Source organism: Chelon labrosus (assembly GCF_963514085.1).
Source record: "Chelon labrosus genome assembly, chromosome: 2".
Lineage (NCBI taxonomy): Eukaryota > Metazoa > Chordata > Actinopteri > Mugiliformes > Mugilidae > Chelon > Chelon labrosus.
The window spans coordinates 10,998,616-11,023,432 of record NC_140338.1 but is presented as its reverse complement, the minus strand read 5'-3'; the positions used below and the strand labels follow the sequence as shown (position 1 = coordinate 11,023,432).

The window sequence follows — 24,817 nt, the reverse complement described above, 5'->3', positions numbered from 1 at the left end:
GTGCGGCTCAATCAACATCTAAGGGCCTGTTCAGACCTCGCATTAAGATCCAATCTGGGCGATCGTCTTCATTAGTAATGGGAGCCTTTTAAAATAGTCTGTCCTTGTAGCTGTTAACTAAAAAATAAATGCGTTCAAGTAAGAATTTACAAATGAAAAGTATGAGTATGAGTACGCAAGTGCGATTCTGTTAATTATTGATGCGGTCGTGTTGATGCATGAGCAGCCTTGTGTGGTTAAGTACTTCCTCATTTACCGGTGTCTTTATTTATTTTTCTAACCGGAGATTACGGTGCATATGGAAACTTCCAGGGTTGGAGTTATAATGCTGGTCTAACTAACATCAGGGTGGAGATCAATAAATAATAACTTTTCTTGTAAAGAAGTCATAAGGCACATACATAAAACAGCGCTGTTCTCGGTTATGGAGCAGCGGTAGAGATCCATTAAAGACAGTAGCTGTTGTACTGTTCTACTGCGCCCCAGATGACACTGGTGTTTACTTGTACACAGAGCATGAAACTGAGATCGGATCTGGATACGCATGTTAACGCCAGGTCAACCTGCGATCGGACTAACCAGATCTGATCTTAATGCAAAGTCTGAACAGGCCTTGGTTCAACAAAAAGTCGAACACCCTGGCCTTAGTAAAAGGAAAGATTTTGTGCAAGGCCGCTCTGCAATGCAAGATCTTGACGTTACGTGATGTAATATAGAATGAGACGGATCGCATCCACCGATATAATGCACCACATTCACCCTGACACTCAAGAGTCATCTGTGTTTAAGGACCCTTTATGTTGGCCGCAGAACCTGTAATGTGTCCTTACTGGTAGACTTGGAGTGAACATTACAGTAATGGAATCGCTGAGTTCACTCGTACACGAGGCGGCTGACAATGGATGCTGAAGAGCCGTGGCACAAGGACACTTGTGTATGTGTGAGTGAGTGCGCCGCGTACAGCAGCGAGAACGACGACCTATGTCTTTAAGAGCATTTCGCCCCAGACTCAAGATAATTAATTCTAATTATCAGGGGGGCCCTCTCATCTGACACACAAAAAGTAAGTATTTCTAACTCCTATTAACACAGGTTATGTAAGGCAGAGCACTACGTATAGTTACTACGTGCCTGTGAGGGCTTGTGTGTATCTATAAAAATGCACACATGACATTTTTAGATGTAACTGAACCCGCAGCGGCCACTCCTCCGCGACCAGAGATGATTTGTTGGGCGGCGACAAATCGGAGCCCGTAGACTCCAATGATGGATATGCGCAATAACATAAAATGCTACCCAACGCTGGAGTGCCACTTTATCTCAATGGCACTTCCTGGTTTAAATAAATTATTGAAATCACGTGAATGTATTATGTACAAGAATAGGGACAAAGGACACACGAGAAGAGAAGGGGGCTATTTTGAGAAGGCCGATGAGCTGCCTCTCTTCTCCTCTGAATATTTCCTTTCAATTAGTAAAACTGTGCTGTCTTTCCCTCTCAGCACACCTGTCAAACAGACGACATTTACATTAAAAACATTCCGATTTGCCCACTGAGATATTTTTAATGAGCGCGCGAAACCCCTCAAGTCTCCTTTCTTACGGTATCATTCAAGAATTTGCATAATGAAAAATGTATGAGAGCTGATTTAATTTCTTAGTTCAATATTCACATATTGCACAGAGGACTAATGTAGGCTACAGAGCACTACTTACTGTGACATTTATTGGCACCGATGTCCAGCGTGTCTGCGGCCAAGTGAAGGGTTAGCGGAGTTTAAAAGGTTGAAAAACTCGCCCTGTTGCGACGTCTGTCATATTCTAATAACAATACCCACCCATCTTCCCTCCCCTCTCCCTCGCTTCTTTTTTCTCGCCCCTGTGCTTTTTAATTTCTTGCCCCGGTGCCTTCATCATCGGTCACCTGTCATCAGCGCAAGTTGTGGACTCGGTGGTGGAGGTGGGGAGGGGGGGATGACACAAAACTGACACAACGGCGCCACAACTTTGCTCCCAACGCCACCCAACGGACACGACTGACTGGCCCGTCCTGGTGAATCAGAACACGTTACCCCCTTTGAGGACCACGTTAAAACGTTTAAAGCGTCCGCTAGTCATCACACCGGGAGACGAGTGATCAGCAGAGATGGGATTTGCGGCTCTTAAAAGCGAGCCGGATCTTGTGGATCAGTTCCTTTTAAAGAGTCGTTCAAAAGACTGACTCGTTTTATCTGGGAATTAATCACTGGGAGTAATAATTAGGGTAAGAAGCGGATCAGACTCATTTAAACTAAATTCCACTGGTGGGCTACCTGAATTATTTTGCGAATATTGATTCTCGATAGATACTTTATTTATCGGATGGCAAATTCGGTAAAGACCTTTGCGTTAAACCAGGAATCGAACTCGGATTAGCTGCTTGAGAGGCGGAAGTAGTATAGCATCTATGCTCAACATAGCATAGATGCTATACCACCAACAACATAAAGCTCGGACCCATATTACACTTTGGTTCCCATCGTTTGTTTCAAAGAGCCGTTCAATAGATTCGGTTCGTTCGCCAACGTCACAACTCTGGCAATCGGAGCGAACCGATTCACAAGCACTGCCACGGGCTCAGATTTGCAGGATTAATTATTTCCACGCACAGACTTTAAGAAGAGGAAACCTGACCACCGGCAGCACCGAGAAGTCTAGGGGCTTTATAAAAAAATAATATGTCATCCCTGAAGAAGTACAAAAAAAAAATAAAAAAAATAAAAAAAATATTAAAACATCTGACACAAAAAGATCCAAGTGAACTGGGCAGTGAAACCACATTTTATTAAAAAGTCATTGTACAAACCCAACGAAATCCATAAATAACTGAAACGCAATCTTTCAAACGAGTGCAGGGAGCGGGAGGGCGAGAAGAAAGGACGGATGCAAATGGGTTAGAGAGCGCGCAGGGGAGAAAATTTAAGTTTTGAACTGGATGCGGATTTGTGTATTTGTGTATTTATTCCTGCTTTATGACACGGGAGGAAAAAAATAATAATAAAAAGCAGCTCAGGACTTTTACGGCTGAGTCATAAAGCACAGAGGGTTATTGACTGGTATTTTAAATAAAGGGTACAGACCAAAGATTTGACATAATCTCCTGTGTGCTATATCTCTCTGCTATCACTCCTCGTTTCTCTGACTATTTCTGTCTGCACTACCTTTCTTCTTGCTTCTCCCCACAGTCTCTAAGCCGAGATAATAAACCAATTTCTTTTTTTCAGGCTTTGTCTTCCGTCTTCTCGCCAAGGATTTATTCCTCTCCGTTCCTCCTTCTTTGTCTCTCATTCTGGCTGTCTGTTTTTTTCCGTCTGTTTATCTGTCTTAAACCCACTTAGCTGCCGTTTCCGAAGTCACACCCAGATATATGTGGTGGGCCTCTTATTGCCGCCGCCGCTCTCTCTTCCTCTCCCCTCCCTAATACCTTTCTCATCCCTGCCTCCCCCGGGGGCGTCATCTCCAGCCTCCCCCCGTTTCTCCCTCGCGTCCTGCGTCCTCGGCGAAGCCCGGGCTGACGTCACCGCTCTGTCTGAGCCAGTAGTCTGAGTCAGATCCAAAAAAGACTCCCTCGTGTCCCCACTACCTCCGTCTCCTTCTCCCTCCCTGCCAACGTGTTTATCCAGCAGCCAAACAAAACATAAAAACAAAAAATTACAATTCGGCGTCCTCTCTGCGTTGTGACCCGTGACTAATGCAGATGCAGAACATGCACTGCACACACACCCCCACGCACACACACCTTTGCAACCTATTCTCTCGAAACCCAAAACGGCCTTATATGCTTCCTGTGTGTTTTTTCTTGGTGTTGGCAGAAAAACTCCTTTTTTTTTCTTTTTTTTTTTTAATTAGCATGACCACATCAAAACAAGGCAGTGGCCTGGATACCGCCTTGCCCGCTGGCTTTCTTCCTTGCAACGTGCAACAAACACACACACACAAACAAACTATTCACTAACAAAGCCGAGCTGTGGCAGGCAGGGGAAGAGAAAGCTTCGATGCTGCAGTGGGTGCTGCTGTTGTTATTGCTTCTGATGTTTTTCACTTTGTTTGGCAGACCTCCCTTCACTCCATCTCCGTCTCTCCGTCTCTATCCCCTCGTATAAACACAACCGACCGACTGATGATTTGACGAGGCTGGCTGCCGGAGCATGTGTGTGGCTGTGTTTATGCGCGTGTGCCAGCACATGCGTGCGGCTGCGAGCAGATGTAAAGCGGGGAATAAATACTTGATTGCGCCCGCCCGCGCGTGTGTGTGTCTGTCTGTGCGTGCGTGCGCTCGGATGCAGGTGCGTTGAAGAACTATATAATTACACAACAAGTGAGAGCTGGGAGCTAATCCTTGTGAGTTGAAAGAGGCGTCTGAGAGCGGGTGACGCACAAAGCCTCGGCAAAGTCCTCTGGAATCAACATTCGAACGCAGTCGAACCACTCCAGAGCGGCTCCTGAGTCATCTGCGGCCGTGTGTGAACACGCGTGACACATGCGCACTTTCTGAATTAGTGTGCGAATATCACAAACAAACGCGGAAGACACAATACACAGACGATAGATGGTGGTCCATGAAAATTCTAAGCATCCCACGGAAGAACACTGAAGCTGTCAAAAATGACTCTTAAGTACGCACAAGAAGCGACCGCCAGCAATGTTGCGACAATAGACCATTGAATTTTAATGAAATTCAGCGAAATCACAACAGGCAAATGGAAAATCACTGACGGGTAAAGCGTTGAGCTAACGTCAACTTTGAGGCAATGCAACTGAGGAGACGACCAATCGGAGAGTGACACAAGCACAGTTCCTCAAACGTTCTCTGCAAGCAAACACCCTCCGCTACTTGGGTTCACCATGACCATAACAGGCTTGAAGCGCAGGGTGAAGCCAAACGGAGCAGGGGCAATGTCGACTTTCCACTTTTCAAACAGAGAGCGGTAGCAGAGATTGGAGCCTCTGGTTGATAATGGTCGTTAGAGAACCATTAACTGGAGAAAGAGGACATTAACGGACACTAGTTACGTTAAGTGTCTGATGGGCTACACCAGGGGTGCCCACACTTTTTTGGCTTGTGAACTACTTTTACAATGACCAAGTCAAAGTCTTTACACATAAAATATATATATTAACTCATATTAATTGTTGCTACAGTGTTAAAAGCTCTGTCCATCTTTGTTTTTATTTTCATTCATTCATTCATCTTCTGTAACCGCTTGTCCTGTGAAGGGTCGTGGGGGCGGCTGGAGCCTATCCCAGCTCTCATTGGGCGAGAGGCGGGGTACACCCTGGACAGCTCGCCAGTCCATCGCAGGGCTGTTTTTATTTTCTAAGAATAAAATTTGTTGCACAGCACCTAGAAACATCATGCTGTCCCTTTAAGAAAGACAGTAGTCTCTAGTTGAGAATATGAGCATTTGTCTCTGCTGTTTGTTCTGGAGGTACAGCAGATACATAATTTTTTCAATGGCGCACTACCATCGCAATCTACTAGTCAATCGCAATCGACGTATTGGGCACCCCTGGGCTACACCCACAGATGTTCTCCCCACCAGTCCCTTAGACCTGAAGAAGCTACTTGGATGATGATGGTGAAACGTCTACAAGAAACTCTACAATCTCAGTTGCCCTTCGTCAACGTTTTTAGATACACCATGACCTGAATGACTGAGAACCTTCACAGAGCAATGCTGCTTGATTCTCTGGGAAACATTTTCATAGGAATTAATAGGATGCCCTTTTTGAATCTTGTGGTATCAAGTTCTCGTAATTCAAATACAACCCATGGCTGTGGCTCTATACCTCACAGTGATGACACTTAATAACAACAACTCATGTCTAAAATCTTAAATTAATCAATATTATGTATAATGGATTAAACCAAGGTACGTTACTTTTTCCTATTTCTACACATCAGAAACACAATCTAGCCTGGTATAGTCCGATACAGAGGAAAGAGAACCTCTGCACGCAACCAATCAGAGCCATTTTGTCGTTTACAAAATCAACTCAACAGAGCTCAGATGAGTGTGTACAACCTTCCTGTTATTCTTCTGTCCATCACCGCATACATGGAGCCCAAAATATTTGAATGGTCTGTTAGATCTTTGCCAGGTCATAATCGGTTCCCAGTAAAGTGACTCCAGACTATCATCCCCCCTCCCCCAACAAAACGTTTGTTTGAAGGGGCAGTTCGGGCTGTCTTCCAGTCTAATTAAAATCGTGTTGTATAAGCGCATTACCGAGCATCTTTTGGCTTCCCTCTTTGCACCGGCAGGAACACCGATGGTTCAGAATACTGAGAAATCTCCTGGTAGAGCTCCCTCTGAGAGTTGTGCAATGGTCGGAACAAGCAATATGGGCTCACGGTGCGCATAATGCCGCCATGTTATTTTTCTCGGCTCGTTCACCCACACTGTGAGGTAACTCGCAGAAAACAGTGTGGGGAAAAAAAAATAAACATTTCCTCTAGTTTTGACAGTTGGGATACATAATCCCAAAATTGGGCAGTGAATGGAGTTGAAGGTGGGGGATGTTTGGGATGGCTCGAGACGAGCTGAAATTTTGTGAAGCGAAAATTTAAGTAAAACAAAAGTCAGATTTGAATCCCATTCAGGTGTACCTTGTGACAATGTTTGCCTTTTGTTTATACAAGATATACAATCTGTTCGTTCTTGGTGTTGATTATGTCTCTGTAATTATCACAGTTTCTTCCCACTGTTTGCTGTCATTTCAATTTACTTAGGAAATTTGAAGAAAAAAAAATGTTTTGCAAATAAACTCTTCTCCAGAAAAATTATACACACCAATCAGGCATAACATTATGACCACCTTCCTATTATTGTGTAGGTCTCCCTTGTGCCTCCAAAACAGTTGTGACTCATCAGAGAACGGACATGGACCTTCTGAGGGTGTCCTGTGGTGTCTGGCAACAGGATGTTGTGAGTGGGGGCATTTGGGTCCTATGGGTTGAGGGGAGGGGCCTCTGCGGATCAGGCTTGTTCCAGTGCATCCCACAGATACTTGATCAGTTTGGGAGATAGGGAATTTGGAGGCCAGGTCAACACCTCATGTTCGTTTTCATGTTTTTGCTTGTGTCAGGCTGCATCCTGCTGGGGATGGCTGCTGCCATCAAGGAGTGTCATTGCTATGGGGTGGGGGTGCCTGGTCTGGTCTAGGTGGGTGGTACATGTCTAAGTAACGTCCACATGAATGAATGCCAGGTGCAAAAGTTTCCCAGCAGAACATTGTATTGTCACAAGATGGTCAATTTTATTTACTTCTCCTGTCATAATGTTATGGCTGATTGGTGTATGGATAATAGCACATGAATTACAGCGCATCAATAGCCCAAATTATCCTGAGTAGAGTATTGCACTGAGCCTCAACTATTTCCCATATTAAAAAAGAAAACACCACCACCACCAAAAAAAAATAAAAATAAAAGAAGATATTAAAAGCTTGTAGCTCATTGTGAAAAGAAATTAATCTGGAATCCCCAAACTGGGGAAAAATAAAAATAAGCAGTGGGAGTTCCGCAATTGGAAAAACATAAAATAAAAGGCAGTTTGTGGAAATAACAAAAGGAAGGGGTAGAGATGATTTGGCGGGGCTCTTTATGTCCTGCGGGAGTTCAGGAAACCCATTTGACAGCAGACAGAGCACAGTTACTGTATCTCACTACAGGATAAAAAGCTGTTAAGCCGGCCACTCTCTCCCCCTCTCCCTCTCTCACACACGCGTGAGCTTCCTCTGCTGCTGGCCTCATTTCTGCTTTATTAGCTCCCTGATGTGGTTACGCACACATATACAGTAAGGCTGTTGCGGGAGATGTACGGATGGAGTGATGGGAATGGACGGAAGGAGAGGAGAGGAGAGGAGAGGAAAGGAAAGGGCAGAAGCTGTGGAAGGATGCAGGGGATGCTGGGGTGTTGTGAGTAATTGAAGAGCGATGCAGGGCTTGTGATTGACAGAGGTAAGAGAGAGGGAGCAAAAGACTGACGCCTGTGTACAGTATACATATATATGTGTCTACCGTGGGGTATAGTCGAGCAGATGCATCGCATCCTGTGCCAGCACCACACTTACGATGAAAGATCTGACAGACGTGTCTCTTTCTCTTTGTCTTTTTTTTTTTTTTTTCTTTTTCTCCCCACACACATACACACAAACAGTAACACAATCCACCGCAGCCCCCTGAATGTGTTTTCTGTCAGTTCTCGAGTAGCCTGTCAGACAAGGCACAGGTAAAATAATGTTGTTTTCCCTGCTGGCAATAAACTTTGAAATGTGTTACATTATTAATATTTGGCTGGAGGATGCCACTCTCTTCTTCTTTTTCTTCTCCCTACTCTATCTAACAATATCAAGTGTCATTTTTTTTGACATAACAAAACACAATATATATGCTGCGCAATATGTGTGGTTATATATAACGCTCCATTATGGTCCAGCGTGCAACTTCCGTCAAACGCACGGCGCCTCATTGTTTCCCTGTCATTCTCAAGCATGCACAATAGGTTTTGTATCCTGACAGACTGGGGGGAGAAAAAAAAAAAAACAGAAAGATGTCTCTCAAACCGCTCAAGTCAAGGGTACTAGAAAAGTAAACAAAATTCTGAATCCGAATCCCGTCCTTCAACCCGCAGTCGAGTAATTCGGCGAAGTCGGCCGCATTCTGCGCACGTGAGCAGATAAAGTATTATCCTTAAAAAATCGGGCGCAGTCGTCGCAAGCCTCTCTCTCTCTCTCTCTCTCTCTGCATGAGGACCATTTATATGCAAATGTAGGGGGAAAAAAAAAAGAAACAGTGCATACATTTCTGAGGTCTGCATAATGCCTGTGACACTGTTAAGATAATATATGATATGACAACACAATCGGATTTCAGTATGGCTGCTGAATATGTTTGAAGCAAGGTGATAATGAAATCAGTCGAACTTAATTGTTTTAATCCATGACCTTATTTTGTTGGTATATCATATTTGAATAAACACTTTAGAAGAATTAAAAGTGTTTCCCTTAAAGAACACAGCTTAGCAACAATTATGCTACCGTGCGTCTTCTCATCCACGGAGGAACAAGCACACTTTTCCCTCCCTCCCTCCCTCCCTCCCCCTTCCTAGCAGGCTGACGGCCAAGTACAGTTTTTGCGCTCCGCCATCTCTCCTTCCCTCCCTCCCTTCTCCTCTTCCGCCGGTAACCATGGCAACCCCTACGTCGTCCGATTCCAGGACACACTCGGGGAGTCTTCCTCCCGCTTCCGCCCAGTAACATTCCTTTGCTGATATCCCCGTGTCTCTCTCTGCCTTCCGCGTGCGCGCCGACTTTTCTCGACGTGACACCTCCGTCTTTAGCAGATTAATCCGAAACCACCTGCTCGCGCAAACTCCAAATCCTCCCAAAAGCCAAAAGACGTGTAGCGTCTCAGGTTGTCTGTCCCGTTCCGGTGAGAAGCCGACGAGCGTGTAAGACGGCGTCACCATCAAGGCGACTTGTAGGATTTAGCGAGCCTCACCTTGCAAAGCGCGAAGGAAATTGGGATGTGGTGCATGTGCACAGGGGAGACAGGCTCTTCCTCGAGCCCTGGTTTGGATTTGCACTTCAGTGTCAAAGCATCAAGTCAATCAGGTGGTCGGCCACTGTCTACGCAAAGCCGTCATGTCTGAGGCACTGGTTCACGTGCCAGTTGCCGGATGTGTCAGACTTCGTGCGCGATGCGTGGGAGAAAGGGAGAGAGCGGCGCGGCGTCTGGGCCTTTTTCAGGCAGCCGTGTAGCTTTGGTGCTCGGTGGAGCATGATAACTAAGGTTAGCAGAGGCGTGGTGACGCGAGAAAAGGGTCAGGCGGTGGTGACGAGTGGAAAAATAAATAAATAGAGGTTTGAAGGAAACAGCACAGTCAGGGTGATAGGGTGGATGGACGACAATATTATTAACTGATGAGATTGCAAAGGAACATACGCGTTCATCGCTGTCAGAAGGAAAGTTCCTGTGCATGTGTTTCACTTTCACAGAATCTAAAAGTCTACCTCAGCTCTAATGCATCTACCTTTGTGTGTGCGTGTGTCTACACATATGTATGTGTGTGGGCCCTAATTACCGCACTGAGCAAGGGTGACAGTTGGGCCCCCAGGGTGCCGCAGGGCATCTCCTGTAACTGTGGTGACTATGGGAGGGTGGCAACACACACACACACACACATTATGTAGGACGTTTCCAGATATGACCTCATTCAGTAAGGAAGCAGGAGAGTTAATCGAAGGAGGAGAAACAAAGAGTCTGAAACGGAAAAAATAGTCAGAGACAGATATAATAACAAGATTGTTAATATATAGTGTTGAGTGTACCTGCGCGGGATATCACACACATACAAAACACAGTCACGGCCTCAGATACCTCAGCGCAAAGCTTCAATTTAGCAGATAGTATTGTTTTTGTACTTAGAGTCGCTGGGCTGGAATAATCACAAAAAGTGTAAGATTTATGTATTTAGGCGAGGTTTAGAGAACGTATTTATCTGTGTCTGTCATTTTCTGTTCCGCCTCCCCCTTCTCCCCCCTTCTGCATTTACAGAGATGGATTAGACTCATATTGGAGAGACAGATGAAGTGTAGGTACTCCTGAAAAAAAGAGAAAAAATAGTGCCAGACTGCACGGCATAGTTCACTGGTTATGCAGTCTTAGTCTGCGGCGCATGGCTAACACTAGATTGCAGTCTGCGATTCAAGTGCTTTTCTATAATTCAAAGAGTCAGAGGCAAAAGAACTTCAGAGGTTTCTTCAGAGCCTCCTGCGTGGACGGTTCAAACATGCTGATGTTTGCCCACTAACACATACACACTCGCGTACAAAAGAATCAACCATAGGTGCGCGCATTTACACGTTTGCACACATCGCCACGTATCCCACTCATATATATATATATCTCTCTACACAAAAAAGCCTTCGTGCACACTAGCCTGATGCTTTGAAGGCTTAGACTCAGAGACACGCTGCCAGAACAAGTTGGCCGAGCTCAGAAACTCCCTCCCAAGTTCCTTCCGCGTGAATGTTGTCTTAGCAAGAGAGCACGTGAGCACGTTTGCATGAACAAACAAGCGTGTTCATGCAAACATGTACTGGGCTCGTGCGTAGTTGTTTATGTTGTTTGTAGCGACTGTGCTTTTGAGTGCTGTTTATACCTTCGGCGCGAGCCATTTATACTTGTGCACTCGTCGGTCGGCTTCATTTCTGAGTCTACTTCCCGCTTTACTTTCAACAATGCGACTGAAACTTTCGCAAAAATGTTGCCGAGCTCAGTCGTACAAATGTTTGTGACCTCCTCAGTTAACCTTTCCTCGATGTGTTCCATCTTTATTGATCCAAAACAATCAATTTGAAAACTGTGCAGATGGAGAAGCAGTTGGAAATACTAAAGCGGATATACGCTACTACCAAGCGGACCAATCCCAGCTCTTGCGGTCTGCGTCACCGTGACACGTGGTTACATTTCTGGGGAGGTGCACGTCAGGCTACGGCATTAGGGTCTGGGCTGACGCCGTAGCTACAGCGTCAAAATTGACACAGAGGTATAAACCAGCCACCTAAGGCCTAGGATGTTTCGTTGGCCGTTGAGGCTGGGGTATTCGGTCAACGTAGGGCCAAAATCTGGAAAACATAGGTACTGGAAACCATAAGACCCCTGCACTTTAGCTTCTACCCTACATTTCCCAATAGAAAGAAAAAAAGCAAATAATACAAAAAAAAAAAAAAACATAAACAGGAAAGGCAGTGAAAGCTAAAACAGATGGCGAGGGAGAAAGAAAAAGTGACAGCGAGGGTGAGAAATGGGGAGTGAGAAGCAGTTTGAGGAATGAGAGGAGGGAAGGAATAAAAACTGGAAATTGAAATATCAAGAGGGCAGATAGGAGAATAATAAATGAAGCATGTTGTTATTAAACACCTCCAAAAGCAAGGAATTTGAAGGGGAACAGAGGAGAAGGGAGAACAAGTCCCTACCCTTGTCTTTCTTGTCACGGCGTGTTTTTTTTTTCTTTTTCTCTCTCCTCCGTGTTGAGGGACTCAGTCAAGAGTGATGGAAAGCAAAGCGAGAGAAAAAGATGAGCAACACCGGAAAAAAAAGAGAGGGAGAAGGGCAAACAAGGTGACAAGGTGGAATGGGTGCCGCAGAGCTTTTCGAGGGAAAGTCTGTTTGAAGTCTAGACGCAATTTTCGAATGCGCTAGCTGTGGCACAGGTAGCAAAACAGACTGTGTGTGCCTGCGCGCGTGTGCCTGGGTGTGTGCGCCGCTTACACCTTCTTCACACCGTCCGCATTTGCAGCCCCGAGCGCCCGAATGCGTGTGTGCGAGATTAAGTGCGAGAATGAGGCCGAGAGCACTGAAAGGTACTTGCTCCATGAAGCACTCAAGTATCAATGAGGGGGACAAGGAGTCCATTGTGAAGCGTCTCCCTAGAAGCCGTCAAGACATTTTCAATGAATCACCATAAGTTGAAGGCATTTCCCAGAGTTATGCTTGCAACCCTGCGCAAATCAACCAACCTTCAAAATGTTTCTGATATAACTCTCCCCCGTGACACTTTAAGCAGACTCAGCCGAAGCAAACCTGAACCGTAACCAAAATTCGAGAAGATTAAATTGATGTTTTTTTGGAAAAGAGCTAGGGAGGCTCGCACGGCGCGGGGAGTCTAATAAATTATAAAATTAATTAAAGGTAAGATATCAAAAGAACACTTGTAAATGTCCTTAAAACAAAGGCAGCCACTGATATAGAGGCGTTTTCGATTCAATACCTGATAAAACAGATTGAGTCATTGAGCTGAGGCGAGTATATCACTAAAACAGATTAAGCGTAACTTTCATGGCCGCGGCTTCGTTTCCGCCCCCCCCTCTTCAACCCAGTGCATCCCAGTGGGGAGATAATCTGGGAAATGCAGCAGTATCAGGTCCTTTCTAGGTTGCCTGAGAAGCCTTGCGAGACCCTCTGGAGATATGAGGCTTTGATATCAAGACCAATTATGTGGTATGGGCACACACACACACACACACACACACACACACACACAAATACACACAAACATAAGCATACGTGCATGCACGCATTCGGAAACACGCTCGCTCGCGCGCGGCACGCACGCACGCACACTCCTACATGCTCCCTGGCCTTGGAGAGTGGTAGAGAGGAAAACAAAGAGCGAACGTGATACTGAGGAAAACACTGGGCAGGCGGAACATGCTCTGATTTTATCAGTCAGTTGAGCTGAGCTTGAAAGCCAGAGACGATACAGACGTAGAGGGGATGAGAGAGCAGAGACCAGACAGGCCGAAACAGACTGAAGGAGAGACATGTGTGGAAAGGAGAAAGGAGTGAATGCACATACACAGAAGTAAAACTGCAATGGGTACAAAAACCCCAATGGAGCATTTAATGGACACTGAGTGTGCACTGTATATAAAAATGACTGAACCCTCCTTGTTGAGGCTTCATCTAAAAATGTTCAGTTGTCATGAATGGGGAATTTAGCTAAAGGGTTTTAACACACTGGGCCTTCGTCGGTGCCCTATAGGGCAGTTCAGACTTTTAATAAGTTTGACTATGAAGTGCATTCATTCCGTAATTTGGAACAGCAGCGTACTTGATGCCACCCTCGTCGTGCATTCTGGGATACCTAGCTGTTCTAAGTCCACACAATTTACATCCCAATGCGTCTGCAATAAGCAGGCAAGGCAACAGAAACACATCCAGGTCATTTGGACAGTACTTGACGAGATGTGTAATTTGTGGTAAAAGCCCATTGATTGCATTGTTCAGCCCTGATTGCTATGGCTCGGTATTAACAAGTGCAATAACACCGATCAGTCATAACTTCCTAATATTGTGTAGGTCTCCCTTGTGCCTCCAAAACAGTTGTGACTCATCAGAGATGATAAGGGCCTTCTAAAGGTGGGTCCTTGTCATGTTTTCTGTCACGTTTTCCGTCACGTCTTCCGTCATGTCTTCCTTTCTTGGGTTTTCATAGTCATGGTTTCTTCTGTCTTCACAGTCATGGTTTAGTTTCTTGGGATTCTGTTTATTGTATTTTGTTAAGTTCTTGGTTTTTTCATAGTCATGGTTAGTGTTTAGTTTTTCTGTTCTGTTTCCTGTTTTATTTTGTTAAGTTCTGGACTTCCTGTTTTTGTTACTCCATGTCTTTTTTCCTTTTGATTAGGTCATTGGTTTCACCTTCACCTGTGTCTTGTCACCCCTATGTTCCTTGTGTGTCTATATATAGCCCTGCGTTCCTTGTTGTGTCATACTGTTTGTCAGCCTTGTCCATGTCGTTTCATGCCAAGTTGTAGTATTGATAGTGTTTTGATTTTCGTTTGTTCTTAGATTTTCTGCCACGTCAGCAGCGACCTTAGTTTTTGTAAGTTTTGTTTTTTTGTATTAAATATCCTTTTTGCCTACTCCTGCCTTTAAAGTCCTGCGTTTGGGTCCAAATCTCCATTCCCCGCAACCCGTTCTTGGCATTCCTATGGGTTGAGGGGAGGATCCTGTGTGGATCATCCCACAGATACTTGCTCAGTTTGGGATCTAGTGAATTTAGAGGCCAGGTTAACACCTTGTGCTGTTTTTCATGTTGTTTTCGAGTTGTTCCTCTACTGTTTTTGTGTGTGTGCCTGTGTCAGACTGCATCCTGCTGGGGATGGCTGCTGCCATCAAGGAGTGTCATTGCTATGGGGTGGTTGTTAGCCCTGGTCTGGTCTAGGTGGGTGGCACATGTCAGGTCCAAAAGTCTCGCAGCAGAACATTATATTGTCACAAGATTCAGATTGTCACAAGATGGTCAATGTTATTTACTTCACCTGTCACACAGTGTACATTAGACATGTGCATGAGTACAAACTCACGTGCCCACTGTGTGCATTTCTGTGTTTCACGGTGTGCCTTTAAAACACTCTCACTGCATGCATGAGCATATATGAGCTCAGTTCGTGTCCGTGCACATATAGCGCCGTCCTCCAAGACACCCACAAAGGCTCACTCGGAGCCTCTCGCAGCGCACAAAATATATGTGACAAACAGTTGCTTCCAGTCTGAGTCACCTCCACAGAGGATCCCTCAAGATTAAGTCTGGCCTCTGGCTCTGCTAATTGGAGCTTAAAGTCTGGTGTAGCCCCTGGGCAGTGTATGCTGTGTGCGGTACATGCTCTGTGTTTGTGTTTGTGTGAGTGTGCGTGCGAGTGTGCGCCTGTGTATAAATTATGGATGGAATGGGCCGTAGGAGAGTGGCCACACAAGCAGCAGCTGCCAGAGCGAGTGGAGCCAGAGCCAGGCCAAAGCAATCGCATTCAGAGCGCCACCGCATGACACGGACAGGTGGTCTGATGGAGAAACAGAGGAGGGAGAAATATGACTGCAACGCTGAGACGGAAAACAGACATGAGAAGAAACAATGGGACAGCAGGGCAGAGCACTCAAAGCCAGATTAACATGTGATCCGAAAAATCGAGATACTAATGGTTACTATGATGAATTATTTAGACCCAGACATTCTCATTAGAGAGCACTGCTTTCCTCGCATTGCTAGCTTTGTCAGGCTATTATTTCCCGGTTAGTTGCCACCACTGAATGCATTTACAGGTTTCCACTAAGTTGATAATGCAGAGTGTAGAGACCGTCGTGTACTGGACAATTTCCATTCAAGAAGAGCAAAAACCACACGAACACATCTCTACACTTTAAGCTGGCAGGTGTTAACAGCAAGGTTTAGCTCCAAAAAAGGATTTGATTATCAAAAGGTAAGTAAAACAGTACTCTGTATACTGTGTTAATAAAAGTATAATCCCAAGACTTTAGAAATAGTGTTAGACAGTATCATTACATCTAAATAGGCCCGACATTAAGCACTGTTACCAAATGTAACATGCATGTCTGTTAAAGATTTTTGTCATTGGGAGTATTATGTTCCGGCAAAGATCTGCCGAGCCAATCAAATTGTTTGGACGGGCTTTATGAAGTAATGGACAGAAGAGCAACAGCAACATATTCATGCATGTCATCTGGGAGCTATTTACTTGAACTGGTTTAAAGCAAAATGTCACTGATTGGTTGTAAGACTATCCTGTTGCTGTATCGGTTGCCGGTTGAACGTCTTGTAATGAAATCTCAATGCTGTGTTACAAGACTTAAAGGGGAACTGCTGTTTTTTACAACCTGGACCTTATTTCTGGCATAAAATACGGTAGTTTACTCACCCATATAACTTTTATGTAATTTGTATTCCTTCGGGAGATAATTAGATCAGTGTATATCCATGTAGTGGGAGTGACTGGGGCACCGAAACGCAGCCTCTAAATAACGCATTATCTGCCGCAAAACTCGTTCATTTCACCAATATTTTGTTATGGTACGCTAATGCTATTCCGCGTTGACTCCGGAGTTAGCTGTTATCATTATATTATAATAAAATATTGGTGGAATGAACGAGTTTCGTGGCGTTATTTAGAGGCTGCGTTTCGGTGCCCCATTCACTCCCACTACATGGATATACACTGATCTAATTATCTCCCAAATGAATACAAATTACACAAAAGTTATATGGGTGAGTAAACGACTGTATTTTATGCCAGAAATAAGGTCCAGGTCGTAAAAAACAGTCGCACGAGTCGTATGAGTTTGCCAGGTTATCATTTTAACATATTCTATCAAACCTATAGCTGTTTAGGCCTCCTAACAATAAGGAATGTCACAGCCATGACTACAATTACTGTGGTGCCAACAGTACTATCTGGACATGAGGCGGTCATACCTTAGAGGTGTGTAGACAACATGTTACCTGAGTAGTGCCCAGTGTCGGATAAGGCTCTGCAGCTTTGTGGCATTGTGCTACACTGCGCTGTGTTCTGGTTTCTGGTTTTCCCTCACCTTTGTCCTCTTTGACAGTACACCAAGTCTGGTAAGTTTGCAGCATTCTTTTGTTGTTTTGCGCTGTTGTTGTTTGCCACAAACTTCTTTGGAAGTAGGTTACCACATAGATCAAGTGAAAACTCGACACAAATAGGATGACTGCTCATTTAACGGTTGACACTCGGTACCTACTGTGGCTAGGATCTCTGGGACTTGGAGAAGTAAATCAATTCACAGTGTTTCTGTTTTGTCTCTGTTTTTGCGCCATTAGTCAGCCTCGCACATTGCACCAAAGCGTACCATGGGACCGGCATAATTAACAAAGCAATACACAGAACTAATTATGTTCACTGCGGTTGTCCGGTTTTTGTTCTACAGTCCTCAGAAAGAAAAAAAAATGTGAGCATCAGACAAGGGGCTTCGTACTCCCACACACATTTGTACTTCCCAAACACACGCAGACACACCAACTCGCACTGACCTGAGAGACATGATCTTGTACGCATCGGGCAGGTAGCACCGCGTGTTCTCCATCTGGGCGGGGTCGGAGTCGCAGATCTTGTCGTCGGTGCGGCCGTAGTTGGCGCTCTCGATCATGATGACGTCTGTGCCTGGGCAGCGCAGCTCGATGGGGTAGGACTCACATGACAGCTCCCGGCGGACTACTGCCATGGGGATGGGGGCACGTCCATCGGCTGGACACACAAAAACAGCGTTACAGAGATGTTATTTGGCGTGATGACGACTGCCTGGCCTATTTGTGTAAGTGTTTTTAATCCATGAGCAGGCCTAAGTCATACAAAATTAGCCTGTTTCCAACTAAAACTGTATTTGTACCCTTGTCGTATAGACTTAATTATCCACACTGTATGTAGACAATGGCATCATAAAAGGGCATGTCCCTGTCGCAAGTGAACTGACTTGGTAATTACTGTTTTGCAGTTAGCAGTTTCCGACCAGATAGGGAGTAATTGCCTGGTAACTTCAACAGATATTTAGAGTTGCAGAGATTATTCAAAGACGGGAATGCCTAATTATTCTCAGAAGTTGCACATTCGATCCATGCGTCCCGCTCGTGCTGTACCGACATGGGGAGACGTTTATTAATTCCGCAGAGATTGAATCTACTGAGCTCAGATCTTTTTTGCTGCTGCTTTCTAAGCATATGCGCCATACAGCTCAACTGCCATCTAACAGCTGAATAAAAAGAAGGCAAGATAACAGATCAACTTCGACGCTTGTCCCCATTCTTTAATTGTGCATCGCATTCAAACATTGATATAGCGGGATACAGTGTGCGCGCTGTGATTTTGGCGGCGTGGGGCTGGATTTTCCCAGGGATATTGGTTGTTGTGGTATAGCTCGAATGTTGTTTTTCCCTCTTCTTGAGTGCAGAGATCCCTGGGAGCATCAGCCGTCATCCCCCTGATAGATACATTATCAGCGGAGGTGTTTGTGCTTGTTTTTGTATTTTTTCATTACCTACCCCTACTATCATATTAATACATATTTTATTAGGTTTAATACGTTACGCTGCGTGTCAAAAGCAGTAGGCTATGCATTTTTTCCCCCCTGTTGAATAAACAAATAAAGTATATTAAATCCGGAGAAAACAAGTGTCTGTCATTTGTGGCCGTGCTCTTGAGACTTGCCGTTTCATTTCACGTCGATTTATTTTTTTATTAAAATAATATTATGCATCTGTTGGAGAAATCCCAAATAATTTCTCAAGAGCACACACACACACACACACACGTGCGTGCGTGCGAGCGCGGGCCCGACAATCGGCGGACCCGAGACATCCTCAAAAGCGGGACGCGGCACCACCTTCCTTCCTGGCTCTCCCTGTCACGGTAACCATAGCAACCCCCGTCCTCCCTTCCTTGGCTCTCCTCATTGGTTAGAGGAGCGTCATGGTTACACAAACGCAGCGAAGAATCTGAATGAGCTCAATGACACTCTGCCCGGACTCAACTTAATACTGCCCTTCACCACATCACACGGACACACACGCACACGCACGCGCGCGCGCACACACACACGCATACAAATGTTCCTAGTGATGGAATGTAGAGGCTGGATTTCAGAGGCCGTGCAGCCGATATCTGTGTAGTGCTGCTACCTGAGGGCATAACATTGATAATGGCAAGCTCTAGCTTAGAGATAAGAATGATATATAAGTGACATTTACTCAAAATATCCTCTCTAATGAACAGACACATGCACACACACGCACACGCGTAGGTACATCACTGCAGGCTATGATTAAAGCGCAAGCACGCATTCAGACGGGACACGTGTCCCGGTAGCTGCCGAGAATCTGACGGACACGGTGCGTCTTCGGGTGCAAGCCAGAGCGGTGCTTAGGGCACTGGGTCGTTATTGTGTTAATGCGAGTGTGAGTTTATTAGTTTCTCGGTGCTCGCATTATGACTGCCTGGTGAGCATGAATATGAATTTTGAACAGAGGGTTAATTGAAGCATGCAGGGATCAATACTGTATTGTAAGGCAGCTGTCTAGACTAGCTTTGGATCAGATGTCTTACAGTGTTGCCTCGCGAGGTCCCTTCAGGGGATAAAGCGAGTTCTATGACACGAGGACAAACGCTCGCACTCACGCTTCAAACGAGGGGTCTTCCGTGTGCCAATTAAAAACCACTCTGCATTCATAAGCCGCAGTAAACGCTTTAACTTGCGCGCAACATCCCGTCTCATCTGTCACCTTTTAATTTATCTCTTCAAACCAGCTGCCGCACCTATAAAACCGCATTGTTCAACCTGCCTCCGAAAAAGGACTCGCTCCACACATGTCCCTGCCGCTTATTTTCTTTCCCCCAAACAAGCAATCACGCCGCGCCACTTGACGCAGACACGCGACAGCACATACACGCATGCGCCGCGTGGCCATATTTAGCCCGGCGCCTTCCGCGGACGTGTAATAACGTGCGAGCCGGCGAGTGCATGTTAATGTGTCTGTCATTAGTTGTGTAAGTGGTGACAGAAACTTGGCAACCACAGGCAATATAGACAATCTTAGTCAGACACTCTCGTTGCCTCGGGGGGGCTGAAACAAAAGGATATCGATTTTTACATTTGGGCCAAGAACAAGAGAGTGGCGAAAGAGGTGGGGAGATGGAAGGAAGGAGAAGGAGAGGGTGAAAGGGAAGAGGAGAGAGATTTAAAAGGTGATCTCTCACTGGAGCTGCCAAAACGTTTGGCCGGTGATGGTTCTGTGTGGGTCCAGAGTTAGAGCACGTTTTAAAGGGTAAGGCAAACTATATATAAATAAATATATATATATATATATATATATATAAACTGTAAACAAGACATGAACTGATCCTAATGAGTGCAGCTTGTGCGGCCAAAACTTTATATAGCCTCTTGTTTTTGACTCTGCACTGGCTGTTTACACCACGTTGGTAGATCACTGCTCATCAATTATACTGAAGCAAAGTTTGACCAGATATGTCTTCTGACCGAAAAGATGCTTATATATATGAATACAGAGATCGTTTTCCTACGAGTGTCCAAAAAAAAATCTAAACGTATTTGTTTTATTCATTTAAACTTTTCAACTTTTGTAATTTATTAATGCCATGGCTGGAAATAGTTCCCTAACACAGGTAACATTTACTGAAAAGTATCAGTAATTCAGTATCAATAATTCCCTTTATTTAAGGTATTTAAGGTGGGCTACCATCAGAAAGTCTCAGATGAAAACATGTGGCAAGATGTGGTCTTTTAATGGCATTTTCTGCACCCCAGGGGTGCCCAACACCTCGATTGTGGTGCGGGTAGATGGCGTGCCGTTGAAAAAAATGTTTTAGATGTCTATCATCTTCTTTTTTTCTTCGTGCAACATGCCCTCAGTTCAGCGGCACACATCCTCAGCCATGCACAACATCAACAACAACAACTACTCAAGGCTACCGTCTTTCTTAAAGGGACGGCGCCATTTTTCTAAAAGCTACAAATTTTCTTCTTAGAAAAATAAAAACTAAGATGGATAGAGCTTTTAACGCTGTAGCAACAATTAATACGACTTGGGGTAGGTTATATGGATACCGTATATATATCTAAATATATTATATATGTACGTAGATCACTTTGAAACAGCAGAGGGACTTGCATCCACTTATTATCAGTGACTCTGAGGTGGAAGGAGTGGACACTTTCTCTCAAGGTGCTCAGGAACTTTTACACCTGCACCATAGAGAGCATCTTGTGTGGGAGCATCACCACCTGGATGGGAAACTGCACCAGGCAGGCCCTCAAAAGGGTGGTCCGTTCAGTGTGGCGAACCATCAGAACCCCCCCTCCCCAACCTGCAGGACATTTATACAAGTCGTTGCAGGTTAACGGCAAAGAAGATCCTAGAACAGCCCGGTGTTTTTCTGGTGTCTGAGGACAAAGACTGAGAGGCGGAAGAAGAGTTTCAATCCCCAACCCGTCCGTCTGCTCAACTCTGAGCCTTAGCTGGACTTAAGTGCCACTGCATCGCTGCACTTTAATCATACAGCTGTTTTTAAATTGTGTAAATGTATATAGAGCTACCCCCTTTAAGTTTACATTTTAAGTTTACAGTCTATATTTTATTTTATTTTTCTCAGTTATACATTCATACTTACATTTTTTTACCTTATGTGCTGAGTGTAAGTATTACTGTTTTTACTGTATTACTTCCTACTATTGGCTGCAGGTACAAAAATACATTTCACTGTACACTGTACTATGTATAACTGTGCATGTGACAAATAAAACCTCTCGTCTTGTCTCTTGTCTTGACTCGGTCAGTGTAAAAGTAGCTCGCAAGCCAAAAAAAAAAAAAGTGTGGACAGCCCTGTAATAGAATAGAAAATAATATGTGTGTTCGTTGTCCACAACACAGGTCATGATCAACAAGTACACTCGTGCGAGGCACATCTCGCAATATGCCAAGCCCCAGAATGTTTGTATAAGACATAAATAAATCTGCTTTTTGTTTGAAACCGTCCCTCTTTATTTAGAATTAGAAATTAGAATCAGAAAAAGCTTTCATTGTCGTGCGTGACATCTATCGCAGAGGCGCTTTTAAGATGAGTAAATTACAAACATTCATAACCCTGAAATAATGACAAGACACGGCTCATTGGAGAAGATGGGTGGCTGGCTGCGGCGTGTCCTCAAGGGGTGCTTGTAAAAGACCCCTGACTGAAAAGATGCCTAAATATGCAAATATGTTTGTCCCGTAACTGTCCAAATAAATCTATTTTTTTTTAAAAGAATTACAAACACACAACTGAGGAACACTTATTTCCTACAGCGCATTAGCATTACACTTTATTTTGAAATGCTCTGGTATTTGCTACAGTGTGTGTGTGGTCTACGGCTATCTTCACTTTTTTGTTCAAGCTCAAGCACGATCAACAAGTCCACTCTGTCAGGTAACGACTCATGTCTTCGTGCCAAAAATATACTCTAAGCCTTTGGGGGTAAAAAAAAAAAAAAAAAAAGTTACATTTTTCTGTGATTTCTTTTTGAAAATGGTTGTTTCCCCGTTTCCCTTTTTCATTCGTCTTCATGATGCTGAAATAATGACAAGACACGGCTTGGTGGAGGAGATGGAGAGCTCGCTGCTGTGTGTCCTCAAGCTAAACTGTCTTTGTTTCAACTAATCCTCGCTAAGTATAAACAGCGTGATTTGCATATGTCGACTTATTCTTTAGACGCTGATGCAAATACCTTTGACTCAAACTCATCTCTTGGTGTGTGCACGTGTGTGTTAGCGGCTGCCCGTGAGCACTTCTTGCGTGTGTGTGTGTGTGCGTGTTATTAAGAAGGATCTGTGCCAATGAGGGTGCGCGGTATTCCAGTGTTCAAAGTGTATCATCTGTGTGCATGTATGGCACCAGGAGTCATACATGTGTGCATGCATGTGTGTATGTGTCACGCGTTATGATTGACAGCAGCCATTAATAGGATTAAGTCCAAGTGGGCCAGAGCTCCCTCTTGGAGACTTCAAAGCCCACCGTCGCAGGGGAGGAGAAGAAACATACAGATGGCCTACTGGGGCTGCATCTGCAGCGTGCATGTGTGCGTCCAGTTTGTATAAATGTACAGAGCGACATAAATGTGAAGGTGGCTGAGGAGTGAAAGCTCTAAAATAAGGTACCACACTGCAGTTTGGGACTATCTGATTTCTTATATGGCAGATTAACACATGCAAAACCAAAAATATACATCGGATCGCTGCATGTGCTGTAAATATGTATATAAATTGACACACGCCTGCGAGCGTTTGCAGATTTATGCAGCGCTAGCAGGGGGGAAAACACAAATGAAATGGAGCTCCTTACAATAGCACTGCGACAAATAATAATAATATATATATATATATATTTTTTAATATTTAAACTTGCAGCTATAGGCCTTAGTCTAAGCAGACTTGTCAGCTGCTCCTAACAACATGAACTGCATTAACCATGACACTGTTCTACCCAAAGAGTGCCAGCGAGCCAGTAATATGTGGCTGTGTGACCACCTGCGTTGGTCTTGCTGTCAAAAATCCATGTGAGTTGTGCGTACTTAACGTTGGTTAACAATGAGCTAGCTGCTGGCGGTCAGTAAATACTTCCAAACCACAGCCTCTCGTTTTTCTGTTGCTGCATGTACTGTAGATGTGTAACTTTAGAGTCATTTGGAGGTTATCTTTAACAAAACTCTACTATGATTAAGAAAAAAAAAAGGAAAGAAAAGGAAGGGTGATCTCTTACCAGTGGCAATTGGGGCAAACAAGGCTGAGATGAAGAGCAAGCATCTGGTCCACATGACGTCCGAGGTTGACCTGGAAGTAGACGCGGAGGTACTTCCTGCTGAGCCCAGACGGTCTTGTGGTGAGCTGTTTCTCTCACAGCTCAGTGTTTCTGACACCATACAGGCCTGCAAATGTCACACAGAGAGGGATTTGCTCACTTGCTTGCCACGTCTTAACACTTTAAGATGCCTCATGCAGGCCACCGGGGCACGTCTGTAAAAGCACGGGGTGCCGTCATGAGTGTATCAGTGCACGAAAATCACCAGCGAGCATTGGCGCTAACAGTGAATTTTCACAATTTCTTTTCACAGCTGCAGATTCGTTAACAGTTTACCAAGCGCACCTATAAAAAGTATTCCTGGATATTTTAAGAAACAGATCAGCTTCTGTATTATTACTGATAGATGTGTCTGGGAAGGTTCTCATGCTGTATCCAAAAGGTTTCTTGAAGATGTTTTCGCCAGTCATCTAAGTAGCTTCTTCAGTTCCAAGGGGCCGGTGGCGAGATGAGGTTTAACAGGAACATCTGTAAGTGCAGCAACTTGCTTGAGACACTAGTCAAGCAACTTTCTGATGGCCTACACCCACGGATGCTCCTATTGAAACATCAACTTGGAACTGAAGAAGCTACGTCTTCAAGAAACTCTACAAGTCCAGCTGCCTCTCTTTAACGTTCTTGAATATTACTGATAGGCAGCTTAAACAACGGACACCTACAAAGATTTATGACATTTTAACAGCACTTCACTCAGGTGGGTGCAGCTTCCTAGAGAGTCATATCGACGTGGGCTCGGTGAGAATCAATATTTGTCTTAAACAATACTGGAAGAAACAGATGATTAAGAAGTATAATAGCAGCACTAGCTATCATTAACAGCTCAATATGAATCAACTTTCGGCAATATCAAAGTTAGGCATGGATTAGGGATGTCCGTTGGTTGGAAAATAAGGCTTTTCTATAGAGCCTGCTTAAAAGACTGTATAAGAGAATATCAATCAACAAGAAGAACAAGATTAGGTCTAAGCTTTGAAAACTTTGGAAACTGATCCATTTAATTATACACGATTATGCACGTATTAGTGCACATCCTGCACTGGGGCATAAA

The 24,817-nt window shown here is 44.5% G+C and overlaps 1 protein-coding gene across 1 annotated transcript in view; it reads right to left on the bottom strand.

Annotated features, from left to right (window-relative positions):
* adgrl3.1 (adhesion G protein-coupled receptor L3.1) overlaps positions 1 to 24,458 on the bottom strand; it is a 96,308-nt gene extending 71,850 nt beyond the window's left edge. Inside the window, exons 1-2 of the mRNA XM_084556912.1 lie at positions 23,671 to 24,458; positions 17,397 to 17,610 (exon numbers count right to left, since the gene is read on the bottom strand). Of these exons, the coding sequence (XP_084413038.1) occupies positions 17,397 to 17,610; positions 23,671 to 23,830 (374 nt within the window). The 5' untranslated portion in view covers positions 23,831 to 24,458. The remainder of the gene's footprint in view (positions 1 to 17,396; positions 17,611 to 23,670) is intronic.
* Between the last annotated feature and the right edge of the window lie 359 nt (positions 24,459 to 24,817).